Source organism: Lacerta agilis, chromosome 11 (assembly GCF_009819535.1).
Source record: "Lacerta agilis isolate rLacAgi1 chromosome 11, rLacAgi1.pri, whole genome shotgun sequence".
In the NCBI taxonomy this organism is placed as follows: Eukaryota; Metazoa; Chordata; class Lepidosauria; order Squamata; family Lacertidae; genus Lacerta; species Lacerta agilis.
In genome coordinates, this window is record NC_046322.1 from 8,272,340 (window position 1) to 8,294,171 (window position 21,832).

A 21,832-nucleotide genomic window follows, 5' to 3' on the forward strand; every position below is an offset into this window, starting at 1 on the left:
AAGTCAGACGGAATCCGTTCCGGAAGTCCGTTCAACTTCCAAAACGCTCGGAAACCAAACCGCAGCTTCTGATTGGCTGCAGAAAGCTTCTGCGGCCAATCGGAAGCCACAGAAGCAGCGTCAGACGTTCGGCTTCCAAAAATAGTTCGCAAACCAGAACACACACTTCCAGTTTTGCAGCGTTCGGGAGCCAAAACGTTTGAGAACTAAACTGTTCGAAAACCAAGTTAGGACTGTATTCTTAACAGAGCTGTAGGTAAAAACATGCATTCATATCAATAAGCAAGGAGTGTCCAAGGACCAAAGCGCTCAAGATCGCTTCTTTGCCATTTGGTCTAGTTTTATTTTATATACAAATACTGTAGCTCATGCGTGTCAAGTACTGCAGGTCTATGCAAGCTTCTGGATTTAGAGTACAATCCAAGGTTGTTGTTTTTCAACATAAAATAAAAAAAATTAATAAAAACTTGTAATTCTTTTAATTTAGTCCATGGAACCTTTTGTAATTGGAGTCACAGAATTGTATCAACTATCCATCATTTTCCTCCAGGTATGTTTCATTATTGATTCAGTAAATCACACAGCTGTATCCTATTGCTTTCCTTATTGGCAACTGTGACAGCTTAGTGTTTATTTAATTTTTTTTAAAGACCATTTTCCTTTCCTTTCCTTTTTTTTCTATAACTTGCTCATCGTTATTAAAATTCAATAAAGCTGTTCCCCACCCCACCCCAAAAAAGAAGTAAACGAGGAGCTGACTGATTATCACAAACGGAATCACACAAATGCCCTTTCATGGACACATGGAATGTTTCCTCCCTTTGTCTCCCTGCTCACCTTGTGTCTTCTCTCTCCAAAACCAGGATCCAAGGCCTAAAAAGTCTGGTGATGACCGAATGCAAAGAGCGCAGTGCTGGGAAGGAGGGGGGGAAACACATGTGCAACATAGCAATGAGATATTTTCACAGTACAAACATCTAACCACTTTCTCCAAAAGAGGAAAAATCATATAACTGTAGAGCTGAAAGGGCCCCAAAGAGTCATCTAGCCCAACCCCCTGCAATGCAAAAAAACAAGAGTTGGCACTATGTGTTGTCAGCAACTTCAGTAGCCCAAGTTTTAGCTGATGCTGCTTCTTTTAATTAAAGCAAGTTGCTAGTCCTGAAGATTGCAAAAACAAGTACAGTCGTACCTCGGTTGTCAAACAGAATCCGTTCGACTTCCGAAAACGTTCCGACAACCGAGGCGCGGCTTCCGATCGGCCGCAGGAGCTTCCTGCACTCAATCAGAAGACAAGGAAGATGCGTCGGATGTCCGGGTTCCAAAGAACGTTTGCAAACCGGGAGACTCGCTTCCGGGTTTGCGGCGTTCGGGAGCCAAAACGTTCCAACTCACAGGGTGTTGGGGGTCCAAGGTACGACTGTACACAGGGGAGTGTGAAATGCCAGGGAAGCCAGCAAAACAGTATGCCAAGAAACAAGGAGATATCAAAAACACATTTTCAACCAGGGAGGGGGGAGGCGGAGAGAGAAGGGCAAAGGCAAGCAGCCACAATGGCAGCAGTCACCCTACATGGCATTATGCCAGCCTCCCAAAGCACAGGGATCTCAGGACGGCTGTGCCAGTTTGCCTTACACTCTTGCCTGTGTGTTACCTTCCAGAGTCCTGCTGCTGCCGACTGGCTCTCGTGCCAAGTTGTCGACTTCCGAGTCCACCAGGCGGTTGACAAGATACTCCGCAAAGCAGGTCACTTCGGCTATGTAGGGAGCCCACTTGGAGAACAGGCCAAAGCTCCGGAAGTCTTGTGAAGACAAGCGCAGCTTGAGGAAGTAGTCGGAAAGCCAGTCGATCGTCTCCATGACCTGCAGAGGAAGAAAGCTCTGACTCAGCCGAGGCCTGGCAAGATGTACAAAGCAGATCACGGCTCGCCATCCCAGACAGGGAGCTTGCCACTTCACTTTGTCGCCAGTAGAGTATGGAAAACTTTGGACCGTCTCCTGCAGGCGACCCAGAGATTTACCAGTAGATCCCAGCCTGCGACCTGCCTAGCTCTGCCTTAGATGATGCATCGTAACAGCGTCACTCGAGGAACTGCCTTAGGCTGCGACACACCAGAGTTCCTTCCATCTAGCAGCTAAATATCAATCAATCAATGTTTATTACGGCAAACAGCCAGCATATTAAACCAGAATTTCTGCATAATTCTCTATGTAAGCAATAAAAACGATTGATATGGGATTTAACAATCAATATACTAATGGAATGCACTTGAAATATGTGTCCAGAGAGAATAAAATGTTATAAAAGTTTAAAAGAGGAAGAGATTTAACTAAGAACTGTAGCTGTTTATGACGATTTATGCAGCTGTGTATTCTTTTCCTTTCTTTGACTTACGGCTTTTGCACAAAATCTATCTACATTTCTAGTGACGTACGAATTCTATTCGGACAAGAAGCAATTTAAATAGCATTCCTCTGTCCTCCCTGACACTTTTCATACAAGGGCCATTATGAATAAAATATACAATGAAACAGGATAAAGCTCACTGTTTTTATTTGACCCCTCTTACATGGACAGATTCAGAATCTTTCTCTATCTACCTTCCAAAAGAACAGATGGCAGGAAAAAATCGAAAATTCTTTCCAGTAGCACCTTAGAGACCAACTGAGTTTGTTCCTGGTATGAGCTTGGCAGGACGTTAGATGGCAGGACGTTAGATTTCCAGCGGCTAAACTGCATTTGCTTTGACGGAACAAGGACAGAGGGTCACTGAAGCCTTGCTACACGCAGATCCTTTTAAATAACCTCCTTCCTACTTAATCATAGACATGTAGTGCCTGTTCTTTAAGCTTGACGTTACCAGCATGGTAAAGGTAAAGGTAAAGGGACCCCTGACCATTAGGTCCAGTCGTGTCCGACTCTGGGGTTGCGGCACTCATCTCACTTTATTGGCCGAGGGAACTGACGTACAGCTTCCGGGTCATGTGGCCAGCATGACTAAGCCACTTCTGGCGTACCAGAGCAGCGCACGAAAATGCCGTTTTACCTTCCCGCTGGAGCGGTACCTATTTATCTACTTGCACTTTGACGTGCTTTTGAACTGCTAGGTTGGCAGGAGCTGGGACTGAGCAACGGGAGCTCACCCCGTGGCAGGGATTCAAACCACTGACCTTCTGATCAGCAAGCCCTAGGCTCTGTGGTTTAACCTACAGCGCCACCCGCGTCCAGCATGGTACTCATGGGCTAAATCAGGGGTCAGCAAACTTTTGCAGAAGGGGGCCGGTCCACTGTCCCTCAGAGCTTGTGGGGGGAGTGGACTATATTTTGAAAAAAAAAAATGAACAAATTCCTATGCCCCACAAATAACCAGAGAGGCATTTTAAATAAAAAGGACACATTCTACTCATGTAAAAACACGCTGATTCCTGGACCGTCCGCGGGCAGGATTTAGAAGGCAATTGGGTTGCATCCAGCCCCCGGGCCTTAGTTTCGGGACCCCTGGGCAAAATGGTGTTTTGGGGGACATTCCCTGGTGCCCATGAAACCTCAGTCTAGATCCTTCTGCATGAAAGAAAGATGCTCTGCTACTGAGCTACGGCACTTCCCCTCGTTCGCGAGATCACATCGCAACGCTACACCAGCCGCCCACCTGATCTGCGGACAGAAACAGCTGCACGGAAGTTTGCGGCGCGATGCTTTCACCGGCGTTCTCTTTCCCGGCATCTTTCTTCGCCGCTGGCACAGAGCTGCAGCCCAAGGCTTTCAGGGACACCTTCCAGCAGTCAGGGCTCAGGAGCTGATCCGAGGAACCTGAAGGGGGCAGGCCCAGAGCAGATTGTCCAAGTAACAGGTGCCAATAACCAGAAATCACATGAGAGCAAGGGTCGGGAACTGCCGGCCCTCAGGTCAAATGCGGCCCAGCTCTCAATTTGGCCCATGAGGCCATTTCGCTCAAAACACACCCAACCTGTCTCACGCCCATCATTATATTTGACGTAAGGAGTGGGAAGGTAGAGACAAAGTTGGATCAGCTGTGAAGGTGATCCCTTCTATAAGCAGGGTTAAACTCACAGGCCGTAGGCGGCCAGTTTTACCCTGCCAGATTGGCTGTACTGCCAAGTTCTCCAGGGGGCTGGGGCTCAAGGACAAGGCCAACTGCTGCCGAAAACAGCTTCGCCAGTCCTGATTGGTGAAATGCCAAGTGCAGGGCTGGCAAAGTCCCCACACACTACAGATCCCATGTCCCTGACTACCAGCCATGTGCCAAGCACTCTTAAGGATGTAAGGTGATTGTCAGGAAACCCCCCTCCCCGCTGGTGGTAGAATCGCGGGAGCGTTTGCTATATAGAGAACCCCCTCCTCTGTTTGCCAGTTCGCCCTCCCCTTCCAGCTCCGGAAGCGACCATTCCTCCAGCGGGGAGGGGGAGTTGGGAGGCAGGAAGGCGGTGCAGGGGCTCTGAGAGCATCACAGAGCCTGAACGCCGAGGGGATAGCGGGGAACGGGGTCAGGTTCCCACGCTCCGAGGGCGCAGGCAGGAAGGACGTGGAAGGGGGAGGCGTGGGTTTAGAATCCCGCGCCTCTTTTGCTGGACAAAGAACCGGAAGGGTTCATTCCTGGACTCTGCAGAGGGATGAGATGGACGTTTGAACTTTTGCTCCACTGTACATAACTTGCACAATAAAGAACTTAGTTTAGAAGTTCTGCGTTTGGCGTTTTACTCATGAGCAGCCACTGAACGTCCTTACAGTGATTGACAGGCGGTTTGTCCCACTTCAATATTGGTCCACAGGGGTGGCCCGCCAGGCCAAAAAGGTGCATTAGGTGGGGCTTAGTATAAGATAACCAGTGTGGAGGTTGGCTCAGTCGGTAGAGCATGAGACTCTTAAATCTCAAGGTCGTGGGTTCAGGCCCCACGTTGGGCAGAAAGATTCCTGCATTGCAGGGGGTTGGACCAGATGACCCTTGTGGTCCCTTTCCAACTCTACAATTCTATAATGCTATGTATTTCGCAGCAGGTCCACAAGAGACCAAGAAAAGCCTAAAGCATCTTAACTTTTGTTCTCTTCTTTTTCTAAGGAACAATCGCAAAAATAAGTTATAAAATGTAAGAAAGCTGAGCAGCACCTCTTTGTTTACATATGAATAGCGTGCATCTCGGTAATTCGATGCAGGCTGCAGAAATCTGCTTTTTCTCTTTGCAGGGTATGAAGCGTTTCAGGGCAGGGGAACTTGTATCTATCCCAAACATGAAGACACCCCCCCCCCCAAAAAAAAGGTAGGACCAAATTTCAGTGGAAGCGGTGCAATTCAACTGCTTTGAAACTGAAGGCCAGCTGGGAAACTCTCAGGTCGAGTCCCACCAGGTACTTACTTTCCATGAGCAGCCGCAGGCAGCTGCTGTAGTGGTCGGGGAACTGGTACTGGAGAAGGCAAGTCCAGTGCTTGCAGAAGATAGAAAAAGGCATCAGAAGGTCTTGCTCGGGTTCAAGGCCACAGGCTTTGAGTGCCAAGTGGATGGACTCCAGAAGCCTGGTCCGCTCAGAGAGCGGGGGCTTTGAGCTGTGCAGCCACTGAGGGAGGTCAAACTGGAAGACGAAAAGGAGGAAGAGCATTTGCACAAAAAAGAAGAAGAAGAAGAAGAGGAGGAGGAGGAGGAGTTTGGATTTGATATCCCGCTTTATCACTACCTGAAGGAGTCTCACAGTGGCTAACCTTCTCCTTTCCCTTCCTCCCCCACAACAAACACTCTGTGAGGTGAGTGGGGCTGAGAGACTTCAGGGAAGTGTGACTAGCCCAAGGTCACCCAGCAGCTGCATGTGGAGGAGCGGAGACGCGAACCCGGTTCCCCAAATTACGAGTCCACCGCTCTTAACCACTACACCACACTGGCTCTCCAGAGTGCTTTGAGGACGGGGCATGGTGGGGCGGGGCAGGGGGGACTGGGGAGATCCGAGGAAGGAAGTAGTGAGCATAGTTCTCTGGCGCCTGACAAAAAAGCAATAAATAGGAATCTGCCTGCCCCTGCAAAATGAATGTGAGAGAGAGGGCCGCTGCAAGCAAACTGTTGCTGATCAGAGGCATGAAACAAGTTGGGAGACCTTGAATATTTATTCAATTCCACTTTCCCTCTCTTCTCCCTTTGTCTTCAACCAAGGTTAAAATGAAGCGGCTCCAAACAATGGCGGTTCAAAACATAAGTTAACACTGATTAGTGATACAAAAAAAGAACTTCGCAATCCATTGAGAGCAGTAGGGAGGATGCAAGCATGCATTCTGGATTTCTTAACGCTAGCTGCATATGCCCCAAACAGTAAGCCACGGCTTGTTCGAACCATGGTTTATTGAACAAACCAGGGGCAGCCTTGCAGACGAGCAAAGAAACCATGGTTTGTTTTGCCTACTGTTGGTTTCGTTTTCTAACTGCTCTTGCCTTGGTCCTCTGTAGCCAGGCAAGCACCTGGAGAGGGGCACCAAAACAAGCCAGAGTTACCCCCAGGGTAGCGGGCTTGGACATAACGAGAAACTATGGCTCACACAAGCTGAGATTTGTAAGTAAACTTCAATTCTAATATACTGGTTTGTGGGCCACAAGCAAACCATAGCTAGTTCAAAATAGCAAACTGTCTTTCAGGTGTTCAAACAAATCACAGGTAAGCTAAACAAGCCATAGTTTAGTGTAATGGGGAATCGGGCCACTGATTAAGAGTGTGGGGTGTTCCATCTACACTAGCCTGAAAGAAGCTGCTCATTCGCTTTGTATTGTTATGCTGGAACATCTTAGCACAGTAAGCCTCCAACCCACAAGTTAAAGGAGTACATTTCAGTAAGATTGTCTGGCTTAGCTGTACTTGCATTAACATTCTTCCACCCTCTGTGCACCCACACACACTTCAATAAGGGAAACCCATGCGAGATTAACTTCCCGGGTCATAAAAAGGAGAGCTTGAGAGCCTCTTGCCTTTGTGAGCAGCATGAAAATGACATCACTGTTGTCGTCACCGAGGAAAGACACAACTTTCTCATACAAGCTGACGAATTCTTCCGGGGAGGCAACAGGAGTGAAGTAAGGAGAGAGAAGGTTGCAGAGCCTCCGATTCTTCAGAATTGTTTGCAGCACCGGCTTGCATTCCGATTTGGTTCCTGCGATGAACACCTGGAAAGAGACTTAGATCTAGGGGTTTGTTCAGCAAAGACACAGCACAGCAAGAAGCTTCTCCATTCTGCTTCGCTTTGCCACAGCTCATCTACACTTGGACCACGAAACATCAGTCTTCAGTTCAATTCTCTGTTAATAGATATACCTGCACTTAAGCAAGGACCAAGGGCAATTTTACTCCAGACCTATTAATGGGCCTTAGAAAAGTGAAAGGAAAACGAGCGAGGTCCCAACCGAAGAAGAATGGCAACTTAAATTGAAGGAATATCCGCAGCTTGCAGATTTAACATATAGAAAAAGAGGAGGAGGAGGAGAATATACGTTTAAAGAAGACGGGAAAATGTTTACTGATTATATGGGTGAAAGTTGTGTACATTTAAAAACACTGGTAGCATTAAGATAAATTCAACAGTGTAAATGAGTTTTGATGGTGTAACAATGGATTACTGAATGGTTTAGTTCATGGAGAATATGCAAGGATGTATGGTATGCAAAATGAACCATGGAAAGAGAAGAAGGGAAGCCATGGATTTAAGGTTGTCTAAATGATTATCTTGAAATGTAAATTAGAAAAGCTTAATAAAAGTGGTGTTGATCCTCATTTCAACTTTATTTTTGAGGTTGGCTGCATGGATATCTTCAAGAAGGTGGTAAGGAGGTGTAAGTTAGGCATAAAGCATCCGTGACAAAGAAAACATTTGCAGCAAGCAAAAAAGAATTATAGGCCAGACCAGCTTACTTGGCCAAGGATCTCAATGCAGGAGGTGAAGAACTGCCTCGTAGGCGGATGGCGTTGTGTTTCGTCACAGACAAATCCCACCACGGCGAAGAACAGGTTGATCCCGACTCTGTGAATCCCGGGCGTAGACTGAAGCTTGTAGATATTTATCAAAGCTCTGTGCAAAACCAAATGAAAATAGGAAACATATTATGCAGGAAGCCACACTGCAGTCATTCAACCTGCTACCCATTCTGGGAAGTTCTTTGCCATGATCAGACATCTCTTAAAATGTCAAAATCAAACTTTGCACGATGGTTCTCAAGATGAAAGAAGCTTTCATCTGTGTTTGGGATACGTTAGAAGTGGCCTTTTAAGAATACATTTGAAGGGGTTGTGAGGGGCTGTGGTATGAAGGAGGAGAGGCTATAAAGAACCAAGACCAGAACCGAACCTTGCACAGAGTCCTTTGGGTCCTGCCCATGGCCTGATGCACAAAGGTTTTTTGCTCTATCCCACCAAACAGATGTTGAGCTAGATTCCAGCTGTATGCCTGAAGTTTCCTGCACTGGACATCATCAGGACCAGAGAAGAATAGCCAGAGAGAGAGAGAGAGAGAGAGAGAGAGAGAGAGAGAGAGAGAGAGATGCCCCAGAAACTTACGTTATAAAGTTTTCCATGTGCACAGCGGCTTCCACCACGCTCAAAGAAGGGGGCTGAGTGGCCTCTGCTTGCAGCTGCTTCACTTCTTTCTTCAGCGCATGAAGCTGCTGACTGATGGCTTCATTTTTGTGCTTCCCTTCGAACTTGAAGAGGGAACAGTGAGTTATAGCAGGGCCCATGCAAGGTCTGCAGCATCACAGAGGCCCAGAATGTGACTCTGACACAGAATCTCCCCCTGGAATTTTTAGAGCAAGTATCTAGTATCCATAGGCATAGGCATAAGGAAGAAAAATTGTTCATGCGGGGATCAGAGTGTTGACCTGGGAGACCATATTTCAACTCCCAAACTCACCCATGAAGCTCACTGGGTGACGCTGGACCAGTCCCTTGGGGGTTCCCCAGCTGGTTCCTCCCACCACCCCTCTGCGTCCAACCAGTCTAGCACATTGCTAAGTTGAATACAGGTGGCGCGGTGGGTTAAACCACAGAGTCTAGGGCTTGCTGATCAGAAGGTTGGCAGTTCGAATCCCCACAACGGGGTGAGCTCCCGTTGCTCGGTCCCTGCTCCTGCCCACCTAGCAGTTCGAAAGCACATCAAAGTGCAAGTAGATAAATAGGGACCGCTTCGGCGGGAAGGTAAATGACGTTTCCGTGCGCTGCTCTGGTTCGCCAGAAGCGGCTTTGTCATGCTGGCCACATGACCCGGAAGCTGTCTGCGGACAAACGCTGGCTCCCTCGGCCTACAGAGCAAGATGAGCACCGCAACCCCAGAGTCGGACACGACTGGACCTGATGGTCAGGGGTCCCTTTACCTTTACCTAAGTTGAATACAACCCGTGTACTCAACAACCCACCCCATAGCGCTTAGCAATGATGGTGTGGGGCTGGCCGAGGCCCTCAAACTGTAGAAGGGAGAGGTGTCTGTTCCAACCTGGATTGTCACGAGAGCTGCTCCCTGGCAACTTTTCCCGGAGCTGCCCCGACACTCCAGATGGTGAGTAACTTGCTCTTCTCTGTTGCTATAAAGTTTCGGCAGCGTGTCCAGGATCTCGCTGTTGAAAGCAACTTGCTGGGACTCTCGGAGCGCAGCAGACCTGAAAAATCAGTAATGGCAGCAACCCATACATTAACCAAAAAAATAATAACGGAGCTCTCCTCTAACGTTTAGGCTACCAGGCACATGGCGTTCTTTTTCTAGCCGTGGATGCTGCACGTAAGAAAGAAGAGGGGGGAGTGATGCCCCAAAGGTTTGCATGCAGCACCCAGAGCTCCTAACACAGGCCTGCAGCAGGGTTTCTCCCTGTCCAAAGGAAGAGAGGGAGGAGGCAGCCTGGAGGCTGGGCTACATTTAAAGGGGCTCAACGCAACACAGCGGAGAGATGCACAAAGACAACGACAAGGAAGTCTGTGTCTCACTTGGCACGGTGCTGCAGAATGCTGAGGTTGGCGCGAACCAGCTCTTTGGCTTCTCTCTGATTCACCAAGCTAGCGGGAGAAATAGCAGGCACAGGAGCTTTCATCGGCTGAAGGGGGAGAGGGGGCTGGGGGGCGTCGTACTTCTTCAAGCTGCTGATGATTCTCTCTTTGGCTGAAAGAGAAGGGAGATGTGAAGCAGTCACCAGCTGCACCGCTTTCTGGTTGACCAGCAAACAGGTAGAAAACAAAATTTGCACCGAGAAATCGTTTCACACCTAAAGGAAGGTCTCTAGCGCTCTCGGAACTTCTGCCCAATGCCATTCGTTGCTGCCCCTCTGGAAAATTAAAACACTGCACTTTATAACGCGGGATCAACTGGATTCCCCCACCAGCGCCTCCTGGTCCTGGCTCCCCCACTACTCTTTGGTTTTACTGAGCAGGTTATCTGACAAACCTGGATATCAAACTGTGGTCTGAGTCTGGTTTGCTTTAACTACTCTGAATGGTCACCACGTAACAGAAGATGACTACTTATGAGCTTGCAGGTATAATAATAATAATAATAATAATAATAATAATAATAATAATAATAAAAACAGCCTCGGTCCAGTATACCTGAAGGAGCGTTTCCACCCCCATCGTTCTGCCCGGACACTGAGGTCGAGTGCCGAGGGCCTTCTGGCGGTTCCCTCACTGCAAGAAGCCAAGTTACAGGGAACCAGGCAGAGGGCCTTCTCGGTAGTGGCACCCGCCCTGTGGAACACCCTCCCACCAGATATCAAAGAGAAAAACAACTACCAGACTTTTAGAAGACATCTGAAGGCAGCCCTGTTTAGCGAGGCTTTTAATGTTTAATAGATTATTTCATTTTAATGTTCTGTTGGGAGCCACCCAAAGTAGCTGGGGTACAAATAATAAATTATTTGTTTGTTTGTTTGTACCCTGCCCATTTGACTGGCCACTCTGGGCAGCTTCCAGCATATATAAAAACATAATAAAACATTTAACCTTAAAAAGCTTCCCTATACAGGGCTGCCTTCAGATGTTATCTAAACATTATATAATTACTCATCTCCTTAACACCTGATGGGAGGGCATTCCACTACCAAAAAGGCCCTCTGGCTGGTACTAAGCTTGTGGGCGTCAGATTCTTCCTGTGACTGCCAACTTCCAAATATGGGGCTCCATCCCATTTTAGTTCCGCTCAGAATTAAATTAATGGGCATGACTAACCAGCATCCATTAATTTCAATGGGCCAACCTTGAGTAGAACTATATGGGCTACAACTCAGAAGACCTGAGCAGACTAAACTTGCAGAGCTTTTAGCCAATTATCAAGGAAGGAGATTTAGATAATCTACTCACCCTTCTCAGGGATGAACGAATGAATGAATGAATGAATTTATTAATTTCATTCCTTCATTCACTCATACCACCCTTCAACACAGGATCTTAGGGCTGTTCACAGAATAAAACACAGGATAAAAACATGTAAATAAGTACTGTAAAACAAAACAGCAAAACAATAACCCCTCACCTACCCTACTCTACTCTGAAAGCAAGATTAATGTTAACGATACCAAAGTAGAAACATGAAGATCATTTCTTTCAGCCATCTCCCATTACGATGAGAGGTTCACCTACTCACTATTCTGAGCAATTTTTTGAAAAATTAAAAAATGCAAGACTGCACTACACTAAAAAAACACTCGTATAGTTTTGCAGAAACAGATTACAGGAATTGCCAAATCAGAATTGTAGGCTCGGCATAAGTTTATCAGGAAGACCTACATAGGGAATAAAAGTTCGTGTGAGTGTTTTAATCTAAGTGGGGTTTTTTTACTTTTCCACCAAAAAGTATAAATATAATAATCACTGCTGCAATTATTAAGAAAACCAGAGTAACAAATGCCTTTTCTCTATTAACGATCCAAAACAGCTGCACCATTAAAGTACTGCAAGCAAAAGTCTCAGCTAAAGCATGGACATATTCTTGTTGTTGTTCTGTTTCTAAGCGCCGTGAGCATCGCTTACCTAGCAGAGGGTCGGTGAAGTCCGTCGGTGAAGAAGAAGTGCTTGAGGCTGCATGCGACTCTACCTTGACTTGAAACCAAGAGTCCAGCACTTCCTGGAATTCGTGCTGAACGCGCTCAACGTCCACAAACTCTATCCACAAATCCTACGGCGGAACAAGAGAAATGAAACACGGGTGGGCAAATATGGATGGCCGTGGAAGGGAGCGCTCCCAGTCTCTTTTACATCGCGGCGGCAAGGGGCATCGGATACGGGTAGAGAAGCGGAGCAACAGAGGACATCCCACAGGTGTCCATCTCATGGTCTGTTGTGGTTCCTCATAACCTCAACCCCTCCATGAGGAATGAAATATGGAACTCGCAGAACTGACCGCGAAACTCCAAGACCAGAGGGAGGAGAAGGTGCAGGAAGAGTGGAAGAAATTTAAAGAATATTTGAAACAGCGTGAAAAGTTGGACATTTGAAGTGAAATCAGTGAATATAATAGGCGATAGCTATACAATGTTAGGTTAAAATAGTATATAAGAAGTTAAGATTGTGATTTTTATATTAGATATTATGGTTATGAATAAGATGATAGAGATAAGATAAGATGTTAGTTGAGGAATAAGAATAATTGTTAATGAGTGTTAAAATAGTTACAAAGTTACTAAAGTAAATTTGAACTGAACGCAGAAGAGAGAACGTGAGGAAGTCCCCTAAGTAAGATCTGAAACAAGGTTAAAATAATTATATTGGTGTGTTCCTGTGGGGTGATAGGTATGTATTAGTTTTATTTGATTGTTATTTGTATTTTGTGGTGTGTTTGTTTTTTATGTAGAATGTATGCTTTTTATTTGTTGTTTTGTGTGGAAATACCAATAAATTCTTTAAAAAAAGAAAAAAAGAAATTCCAACCTCTCCCCAAAGGGGCGTGGCTTGCATGAAGCTCCTCCCTAATGGTGGTTCCGTCCAATAACTACTGCACCTGCCCAGTGGGTTGAGGTTTCCTCCCCAAAGAAAGAATGGAGTTTTGAGAATGACGTCAGGTTTCCTGAGAACCCCACATGTGGTATTATGGCAGGCATGGCCAAACTTGGCCCTCCAGCTGTTTTGGGGGGACTACAATTCCCATCATCCCTGACCACTGGTCCTGTTAGCTAGGGATGATGGGAGTTGTAGTCTCAAAACATCTGGAGGGCCGAGTTTGCCTATGCCTGTTCTACAGCATTTCGGGGGATGGGGCGGGGCTATTGTTTTGTTGTTTTTGTTTTAATTACTTATTTGTGTTTCTTTCTTGTATTTTTTTATCCTGTGAACCGCCCTAAGATCTTTTGACGAAAGGGGGTAAATAAATCTAATAAATAAATAAAGCTAATAAATAAATAAATCTAATAAATAAATCCTGTTAGCTAGGGATGATGGGAGTTGAAGTCCCAAAACAGTTGGACGGCCAAGTCTGGCCACGCCTGCCTTATGGGAACTAGGTTAAAGACGGATAGAAAAATTATCAGAGAGCACCATTAGCGGGATCGCGGGGAGGAGAGCCACTTTGATCCATGAAGCTGCTGTGTCCACTTCAAACAAGATCCTAAAGGCCACGCTCTCATGAGGGACAACATGCTGCACACATAGCTCTGACGGAATTGCCTATTTGGACATCATCCAAACAGCTCTCTAAAGACATCCAAGTCCAAAAAGCACTTGGGAGTGTTATAGAAGAAATCGGGGTTGTCCCCTAAGTCCATTATCGGTCGGAGAAGAATGGATGGAGGCAGGATCCGGCGAAAGCAAGGCAGAACTTTATTTTTCCTGTTGCTACAGAGTCTACACACACACACACACACACACACACAAACACACACACACACACCTGGGCTGGGCAGTTTCTAAAGTCCTTAAAATTCCTTCCACACTTTTGTCCTGAGTCCTTGGACTACAACTTGCATCGACCCCAGCCAACACCTGAGGGTTGTAGTCCTCTAGAGCAGTGTTCCTCAACCTTGGGTCCCCAGATGTTTTTGGCCTACAACTCCCATCATGCATAGCTAGCAGGACCAGTGGTCATGGATGATGGGAGTTGTAGGCCAAAAACATCTGGGGACCCAAGGTTGAGGAACACTGCTCTAGAGGGCACCCGGTAAGTGAAGGCTGGGCTTACAGTACATGAAAAAGATACACTATATTAAAATGCGTCCACTAAAAACACCATGTATATTAAAAATCACGAAGAGATCAATAAGCTGAAAGTCCTCTGGAACAGGCAGGTTTCCGCCAGAGTCCAGGAAGAGTAAAGTGTTGGGAGTTGATGGATTTCCCAGGGAATGGCAACCCGCGAAGTTAATTGTTGGAGGTGGGGGCAGAGTTGTAGCAACCTCACCTTTGACCCTCCACGTTACCTGCTGGTTCTGCATGATCTTGGCGAGCCTGTGGGCATCATATTGCTTTGGTAAGGAGGGGATGTACGTGTCGCCCTTCTGGAAGCTCTCTTCCTCCAGCCACAAAACATACGTGTTGAAAAGCCTGAAAAGCATAACAAGGAGAACCAAGTTTGCACCGTGGGCCCAGCTGTGTTTCCTTGAACGTACATAAGCAACCCCTCTCCAGGTTCGGAGCAAGCTGCTCCCTGTGCATTTGGTCCAGAGGCTCCAACTTGCGAGGGAGATGGAGGGGGGCCAATGACGCACGACCTTCGGATGTCGGGAGGAGCCAAACATGGCGGCAGTGCGGTTTCAATTGCCTCCTTTCTGTCGCTCGGCATCCTCTTCCTCCTGCTGCAGTCGCTGGCTGCTTCCCCCTTTCCCTTACGCGGCAGGAGAATGAACCAGTCACTGAAACTGCACTGTGCTCAGCTTCACGCCCAGTCTCCTTCACCCCGATTTTTTTAAAACATTAGGGTGGCCTAAGCACCCTCCCTTCCCCCACCCCAAAAAAGTAGGGGTTGGGCAAAAGAGCCAGGCTCCTAGGAGTTGGCGACTCTGATTTGGTCATAATTTCTGATATGCAAGCCCAGAAAAAAAATCTAAAGGCAGTGCTCTTCGAAGTGTGTTCAAGGAAATTGTGGGCTTTGTCAATGAGCATAACAGCAAGGATCCTCGTAAGACAGCTTTCCTGCCGCTGCGTGTCCGCAGGGTGAGCGCCTCTGGGAGGCATTCCCAAATTTTGCCAGCACCCTCCCTGAACTGTACACCTGGAGAAGAAGGGTGAGGAACCAAATACTGTCCTTCTAGCCTCTCCCCCTTCAGACGTCCAGCGCCGAGGGCCTTCTGGTGTGAGAAGTGAGGTTACAGGGAACCAGGCAGAGGGCCTTCTCGGTGGTGGCGCCTGCCCTGTGGAACGCCCTCCCACCAGATGTCAAGGAAATAAACAGCTATCTGACTTTTAGAAGACATCTGAAGGCAGCCCTGTTGAGGGAAGTTTTTAACGCTTGAAGTTTTATTCTGTTTTTAGTGTTCTATTGGGAGCCACCCAGAGTGGCTGGAGAAACCCAACCAGAGGGTATTAAAAAAATGTTTATTAATACCTCCACACACACACACACCCGGCCACACACCCTTCCAAGCCGCACCCCTCAAGAGTTATTGCCTGCCCAGAATGTGCCCTTGGACTTTGCCAATGCCTGGATGACAGTCAGAGAGGGAGGGTGTACAAAGGTAACATTCACACACATTGCTCCATTTCCAGGAGGCTGCCCCCAAGCAGAAGTAACCCGTGAGCTAAAAGGGGTTCCCCCCACCCTAGAACATTTCCCAGAATCCTTTGCAGGATTCACATAGAGGGGAGTCTAAGGGAGGCAGGTCGTGGAAGAAAGGGTTCTCTGGATGTGATGGCCTGGGAGTCAGACTCTGATGCTGAACCTGAGGGATCCCAGCCTGCACAGGATTCCCCGCCTCCAGAACCAGCTGAGCCGGGGCCAGGGCTTGAGCCTGAAGGATCCCCACCTGTGCTGGATCCCCAGGTGCAGGCATCAGCAGAGTCTGCTCTGGCTCCTGATGGGAGGGAGGACCCATTGCCTGCAGGTGCTCCACTCCCAACCTCTTCAGAGGAAGCTGAGGCAGCCCCTGGGTCCAGTAACCCACCAGCCTCTCCTGAGCTACAGAGGCTCAGGGCAGAGAGGCGAAGGGAGTTAAGTGTCTGCAGGAGGAGTGCTCGCCTCCAGGCCCGGAGGAGAGGCGAGTCTCCGGAGGATCGGAACCGCCCTAAGCATAGGGCCAGATAAAAGCCAGCCAGACCCAGCCCAAGTTGCGTGAGCAACTTAGTTGCAAGCGTGTGCTCAACCTGCAACCTTGTGCCTGAACCTGCCTTGGACCTTGACCTGCTCCCTGCCTCACTCCCCACCGGACTGACCTCCTTTGGACCCCTAGACCCAGGACTGGACTTGGACCTCGCTTCATGGACAAACCCTTGGGGCCAGCACACTGGAACTAGAATGCGTGGAGACCGTGCATCTAAAGCCCATCACCATGCCCTGAACCAGGATACTCTATTGCAGGGGTGGCCAACTCCCAAGAGACTCTGATCTACTCACAGAGTTAAAGACTGGCAGTGATCTACCCCCTTTTTGGGGGGTTCAGGTCAAAGTTGCTGAGCTTTTTTTTAGGGAGGAGGAAAGCCCTGTTTTGGGGAGTGAAGGGCGTAAATGTTGAGGTTTTTTTAGGGGAGCCAAACTTGTTGAGCTTCTTTGGGGGGAGCCAGTGATCTACCACAGACGTCCAGTGATCTGCCGGTAGGTCACAATCTACCTGTTGGACGTGCCTGCTCTACTGCAAGGGGCGGGTGAACTGTGATTGGAGGCACCAGGAGATCCTCCGGAAAAACCAGCATCCCAGATTCTGCTTCAGGACAAGGTCTTCTTTGGAAGAGCATGGTGGATATACGATTACCTGACGAGCTCCTTGTGCAGTTCAGGGGAGGTCAGGTAGACCTTCTTGCCACCTTCTTTCTCTGCTAAGCTTTCGCTGGCCCCTGCCGGGTTCTCCATCCTGAGCGCTTTGCTGGCTGAGTGGTGGAAGTCTGCAGCCTCGATCAGGCGATGCTTCAGGTCGCTTAATAAGCCGAGGTGAGCGGGACTCTGGAAGAACCTTCTCCCAATGCATCCATCTACAGGTAACCTTAAAAAGAAGAATCTTTCTCATTTACAACCGACACAAGCGAAATCGCTTAGAAAAGCGGTATGTAGACCTTTTCCCTTTCGAAGAAAAAAAGAGACTAAGGTGATCATAATGAAACTTAGCGACGGACAAATCGGGCTTCCGGCGGCTGGCGCCATTATGGATGGTCGTGGGCTGCTTCGGCTGCGAAGCACCCAGTTCATCCCGGGGGTCAGAAGCCCTGCAGCCGCATAGCGGGGCTTCGGTTGGGGCGCGGGAAGAGCGTCCCGTGCCCTGGGCTCCCCGGCTGTGCCCGTTGTGCTCCGAACCCTTCCCCCGCGCCCCCTGTAAAGGGGGAGTGGGGGTGAAGGGACCACGGAGCCGGGCTTTAGGGGACATGCCCCAACCGGGATGTTTACATGCGGCGGCAAAGTCCGTGATGAGCGTCTCTGTTCTACCTGTCATTAAGGAGTTGCTAAGAAACCAGAAGCTGTGAGTAATTGACTGACTCTTTGTATTCCGGGAAAGCTCTGGGATTAAGAAGAAAGGCAGCCCGCCTCTCTCCCTTCGGGTGGTGAAAGAAATTAACTCTTTAAGTGACTGCTGCTACAACAATCAATAGAAAGCATTTAGAATTTGAAAGCTGAGTCTGTCGAGATCTCCTTTTGGGAGTTAACTGAGGAAAAAATATCTCCATTTGAAGTTTTGGTCTTTATACTCTGGCATCGGAAGAAATGGCGGCGATTTGGACTTGCGTAGGAAAAATTTGAGACAAAGGAAGGAAAAGACAGGAAACGTAACTTGATACCCACCTCCCCCCCCCCCCGAAGATGTTGGACTTTGCGCTTATGTTGGCACTGAAGGACTGGGAGGAGGAGGAAAAGCTTACTGTCTTTCAACTGGAACTGCTTGATCGAAAATTAAGAGCCTTGAGTGCGATTATAAATGGAAAGAATTTGTTTTCCACAGAGGAGGCTTTTCGAAAGTTTTATTCAATGGAAACAGACTTTTGCAAAGAGCTGGAAGATGTGTTGGAAGGATGGTTGGAGATGGCTGAGCAAATCCGAATGGAACAGGGGCCGATTTCAGGGGGTGGCAGCAGCCCTGGAACGGAAAGATTTTTAATATCCAGACTCCGAGGTGGCAGCTCGGGGCCGAGGGACATAGAATTAAGATTTCTACAAGAAGAAGAAGCATGGCACAAAGGCACGGAGAAACTCAGAATGGAGAGGATGAACATCTTGGAGCTCGATGCAGGGTTTGTGGTGGTTGCAACCTGGATCTGTGGACATTCAGAAGAATATAATAGGAGATCCGGTTCTGGTGAAGGACAGGAGAAGATAATGGACAGAAGGGGAGTGGGTTGAACCAATTAATTGTAATATAGATGGTCTGCCATGGCATCCGAAATCGGAGTGTGAAGTTTGTTAATCATAAGTTTATTTTAAATAAGTAAGGAGATATTGAATTTAAGTTAAAGCAGCATGATAAATGATAGAAGAAATAAGTTTAGCTGTAAGAATATTTGGTTAAGTTTTAGGTTATAACGCAATGATTAAGACAAAGGTGTTTTTTCTTTTTTAAGTAAAGTTAAATTTTTATAGAGAAAAGTTGTTAAGGAAATAGTGTACTGTTTTAAAACCGAAGGTGTATAGGCGGGGGAAGTCAAACGTCAAGATTTGGAACTAGAAATTTTTTTTTTAGTAAGGTATACAGATAAGAAGAAGAATCCTGACATTATGTGTATTTGTATTCGTTTTGATATTTGTAGGTGTGGGGGTTGGGTTTGTGTTATTTTGTGAAAATGTCAATAAATTCTGTTTAAAAAAAAAAAAAAGAAACTTAGCGACGGACAAATCGGTTCACTTCCAGTTCACACCGCTTTTGCATGAGTTATTTCGTTAAGTTGGTCCAACTGCTGCAATTTTTTAAAAGAAAAACCCAAAAGAAACTTAATGCACGTTTCTAAATATATTTGGCTATGCTGGCTCAGGCTGGTGGGAGCTGGGAGCCCAGAGAGAGGCAGGTTCCTATTGTCTTGGTAAAGATAAATTTCAGTTTTAACCAGGATTCCTCAGCTGCCACCTGCTCGTCCCCCATACACGAACATAAAAACCTGCCTTTTACGGGGTTGACTATTTGCCTGTCTACCCCAGTGTTGTTTGCTCTGACTGGCAGCAACTATCAGCCCTTTCACTTGGGGAGGCTGCCAGGGATTAACAGGAGGCCAAGGGCCTTTTGCATGCAGAGCAACTCATATAATCAAAAAGCAAAATGTGTTCCCCTTTCAATGAGCCTCCTAAAACATTCATCCCAGCTGGTATCTGCCTGGGATCTGAACTGATGTTATGCTGTCACTTTAAGCTGCCTCTATATTTGCAGTTGTTTCCTAAAATTGTTTCTGTGGGTGCAATTGTTTTTAGCCGTTTCTTTTATCTATGCCGTTACAGGGTAAATCGTTTCGAGATGCCTCATGGGAAGAGACACACAAACGAAATAAATAACGATAATTAAATAAAACCCCTCCAGATGTGAATTCACCCATATTGCGGCCCCGGGCGGTGGAGGTAGAGGAGGAAGAATTTCTGCCAGATGAGCGGGAGCAGCGGGTGGTCGGCGGGGGTAGCGAGGGCTTGATGAGCCCAGCGATAAATCAGCAGCCGCTGGAGAGAAGGGACGATGGGCAGCTTCAGCTGGCTCTGAGCTTTCTGCAGACAGAAAAGAAAGTTGGTTGCCTCGCCTTCCGTGAAGTCAGTTTCTCCCATCACAAGCTTTCAGAGAAGGCATCTGCGACGAACCTCCCTGCCAACTACCCCTCTGTTACTAAGTGTATTATTTCTGAGGTGTTCCAGGTCACTTTTTCTATCCACCCCACCTTAATCCTTGAGGTCCGTCTATGTGGATAATCCCCTTTTATTATAACTAGGGATAACTTAGTAACGGGGTTCTCTTGTCCAGCTGTCGTGGCCTGTTATATATATATATATATATATATATATATATTGCTCTGGGCTCCTGGGTTGAGAATACCTCTCAGCTCTATCAGTTCTGGGGCTCTCTCTCATTAGATACCCCCCCCCCCTGCATCAGTTAGCTAAACCCTTTTAGTAACTGTATAGCCTTACTGAGGTTTCTACCCCTTTGCCCCTCCTGAGTGAAACTCCAAGACACAAACTATCACCCTGCAGGTCAGTTTTGTCTTTTCACTGAGTTCACCTCCTCATGAGCATCCATATATCGCTGGACCAAATAAATGCCTTTTTTTTCTCTTGGCTCAACAAAAACGAGAGTCTTTATTTATTTCAGAACATCATGTTTCAAGTACTTCAATAGTTCATCAGCTTAGGTACATCTAAATCATAAACTCTTTCAGTATAACCAACTGATCTTCATCCTATCCTAGCCTAACCACCACTATCCTGGCCCCACACCCCTCTTCTTCCCTGTCTCCACACACACCCTCCCTCTTCTCCACTGCCAAAACGGCTTTGTTCCCTCCTTTTAAACCGGGGACAGCCCCGCCCCCAAAGGATGAACTGTCTGTCAAGACGAAGGTGGCTTAACTCTTTCTGCGCTGGGATGTCATACCTCCTCCACCCTAGGGCCAATCCATCACAGCATCCATCGCCTAGAGAAGACATGTTGGTCCTACCTTCAGAGCCTGATCAGGAGCCGAATTGCTGACCACCAACTCCTTTTCCACGACTCTACGAAGCTGGGAATCCTCTTCGAAGATGGACTCCGTATTCAGAATGGTCCACGCAAACCAGACCTGAAAGTAATAACAGCAAAGTTCTACCAAGGCTACCAAGGGAAGACCATCAAGACTCAATATGGTTTCTTCCAGGGAGGATAAAAATAAAAAATAAAAATATTTAAAAAATATATTTTTAAATCAGATTTTTTCTATTTAAATCAGATTTTTTAAATTTTAAATCAGATTTTTTTAAAATTTAAATTGGATTTTTAAAATGAAATGCTTTTGGAGGAAAAATATTTCTAAAGATAGTTTTCTATTTAAGTTACATTATAGTCCAAAGGCTATTCATCAGGAGATACGGATTTGTTTTAAGTTTTTCATGTGTGCTAAAACTCAGCCTAAGTTGTTTGTTTGTTTTTAATAATTGTTTAACCACATCAGTTAACAAACATGGTTACATATGCTATAATGTTATTGTTTTAGTTAAATAAATTGTTTAAATTGTTATTAAGGAAATGATTGTTTTTCTCCTTCCAATAAAGTAGAGCAGAAAAGCTGTCCATATTTAAACAGTTAACTTATTACACCTCACCATAATTTCCTAATTATCTGTCTATGTATTTCTAATAGTATAACCAAATCAGTGATTTTTGATATAACTGTAAAAACTACTCTGAAAATCTATTATTCCAAAAATGAAACCGTCATCTGCTTGTAAATATTAAGATTGTACCAGCAAGAATGAATCTTTCTGTAAAAATAAAAAAAAAGATTTAAATCAAGTCTTACTGGCTTGATTTAAATGGTAATTTGAATTGTGATTTGATTTAAATTTAAATCAAATCCACCCTGGTTTCTTCCCAGTGAGAGAGCAAAGGTGGGCGACACCCTCCAAGCCCATCCTAGGACGTCAACTCTATGGCACCTCCCTACCTGCGCGGGATTCGCGTTTCCCTCGATGAAGGAAGGCGTGACGTTTCCTGCCACGATCCAGCTGACTAAGGAAGAGAGCAGCCCCTTGTCAGAGTGGTAGCCCAAGGCATTCTGGTAAGTTTGGGTAAGAGAGAAAAGGCAG

General features: G+C 46.7%; 1 protein-coding gene across 1 annotated transcript in view; it reads right to left on the reverse strand.

The window, feature by feature from the left end:
• EPG5 (ectopic P-granules autophagy protein 5 homolog) overlaps positions 1-21,832 on the reverse strand; it is a 75,349-nt gene that overhangs the window by 16,265 nt on the left and 37,252 nt on the right. The window contains exons 20-34 of the mRNA XM_033163774.1: positions 21,691-21,801; positions 20,710-20,829; positions 19,599-19,765; positions 16,851-17,078; positions 14,367-14,490; positions 11,989-12,133; positions 9,955-10,126; positions 9,470-9,632; positions 8,539-8,681; positions 7,897-8,053; positions 6,960-7,154; positions 5,373-5,586; positions 3,650-3,810; positions 1,655-1,862; positions 838-913 (exon numbers count right to left, since the gene is read on the reverse strand). Coding sequence (XP_033019665.1) covers positions 838-913; positions 1,655-1,862; positions 3,650-3,810; positions 5,373-5,586; positions 6,960-7,154; positions 7,897-8,053; positions 8,539-8,681; positions 9,470-9,632; positions 9,955-10,126; positions 11,989-12,133; positions 14,367-14,490; positions 16,851-17,078; positions 19,599-19,765; positions 20,710-20,829; positions 21,691-21,801 — 2,384 coding nt within the window. The remainder of the gene's footprint in view (positions 1-837; positions 914-1,654; positions 1,863-3,649; positions 3,811-5,372; positions 5,587-6,959; positions 7,155-7,896; positions 8,054-8,538; positions 8,682-9,469; positions 9,633-9,954; positions 10,127-11,988; positions 12,134-14,366; positions 14,491-16,850; positions 17,079-19,598; positions 19,766-20,709; positions 20,830-21,690; positions 21,802-21,832) is intronic.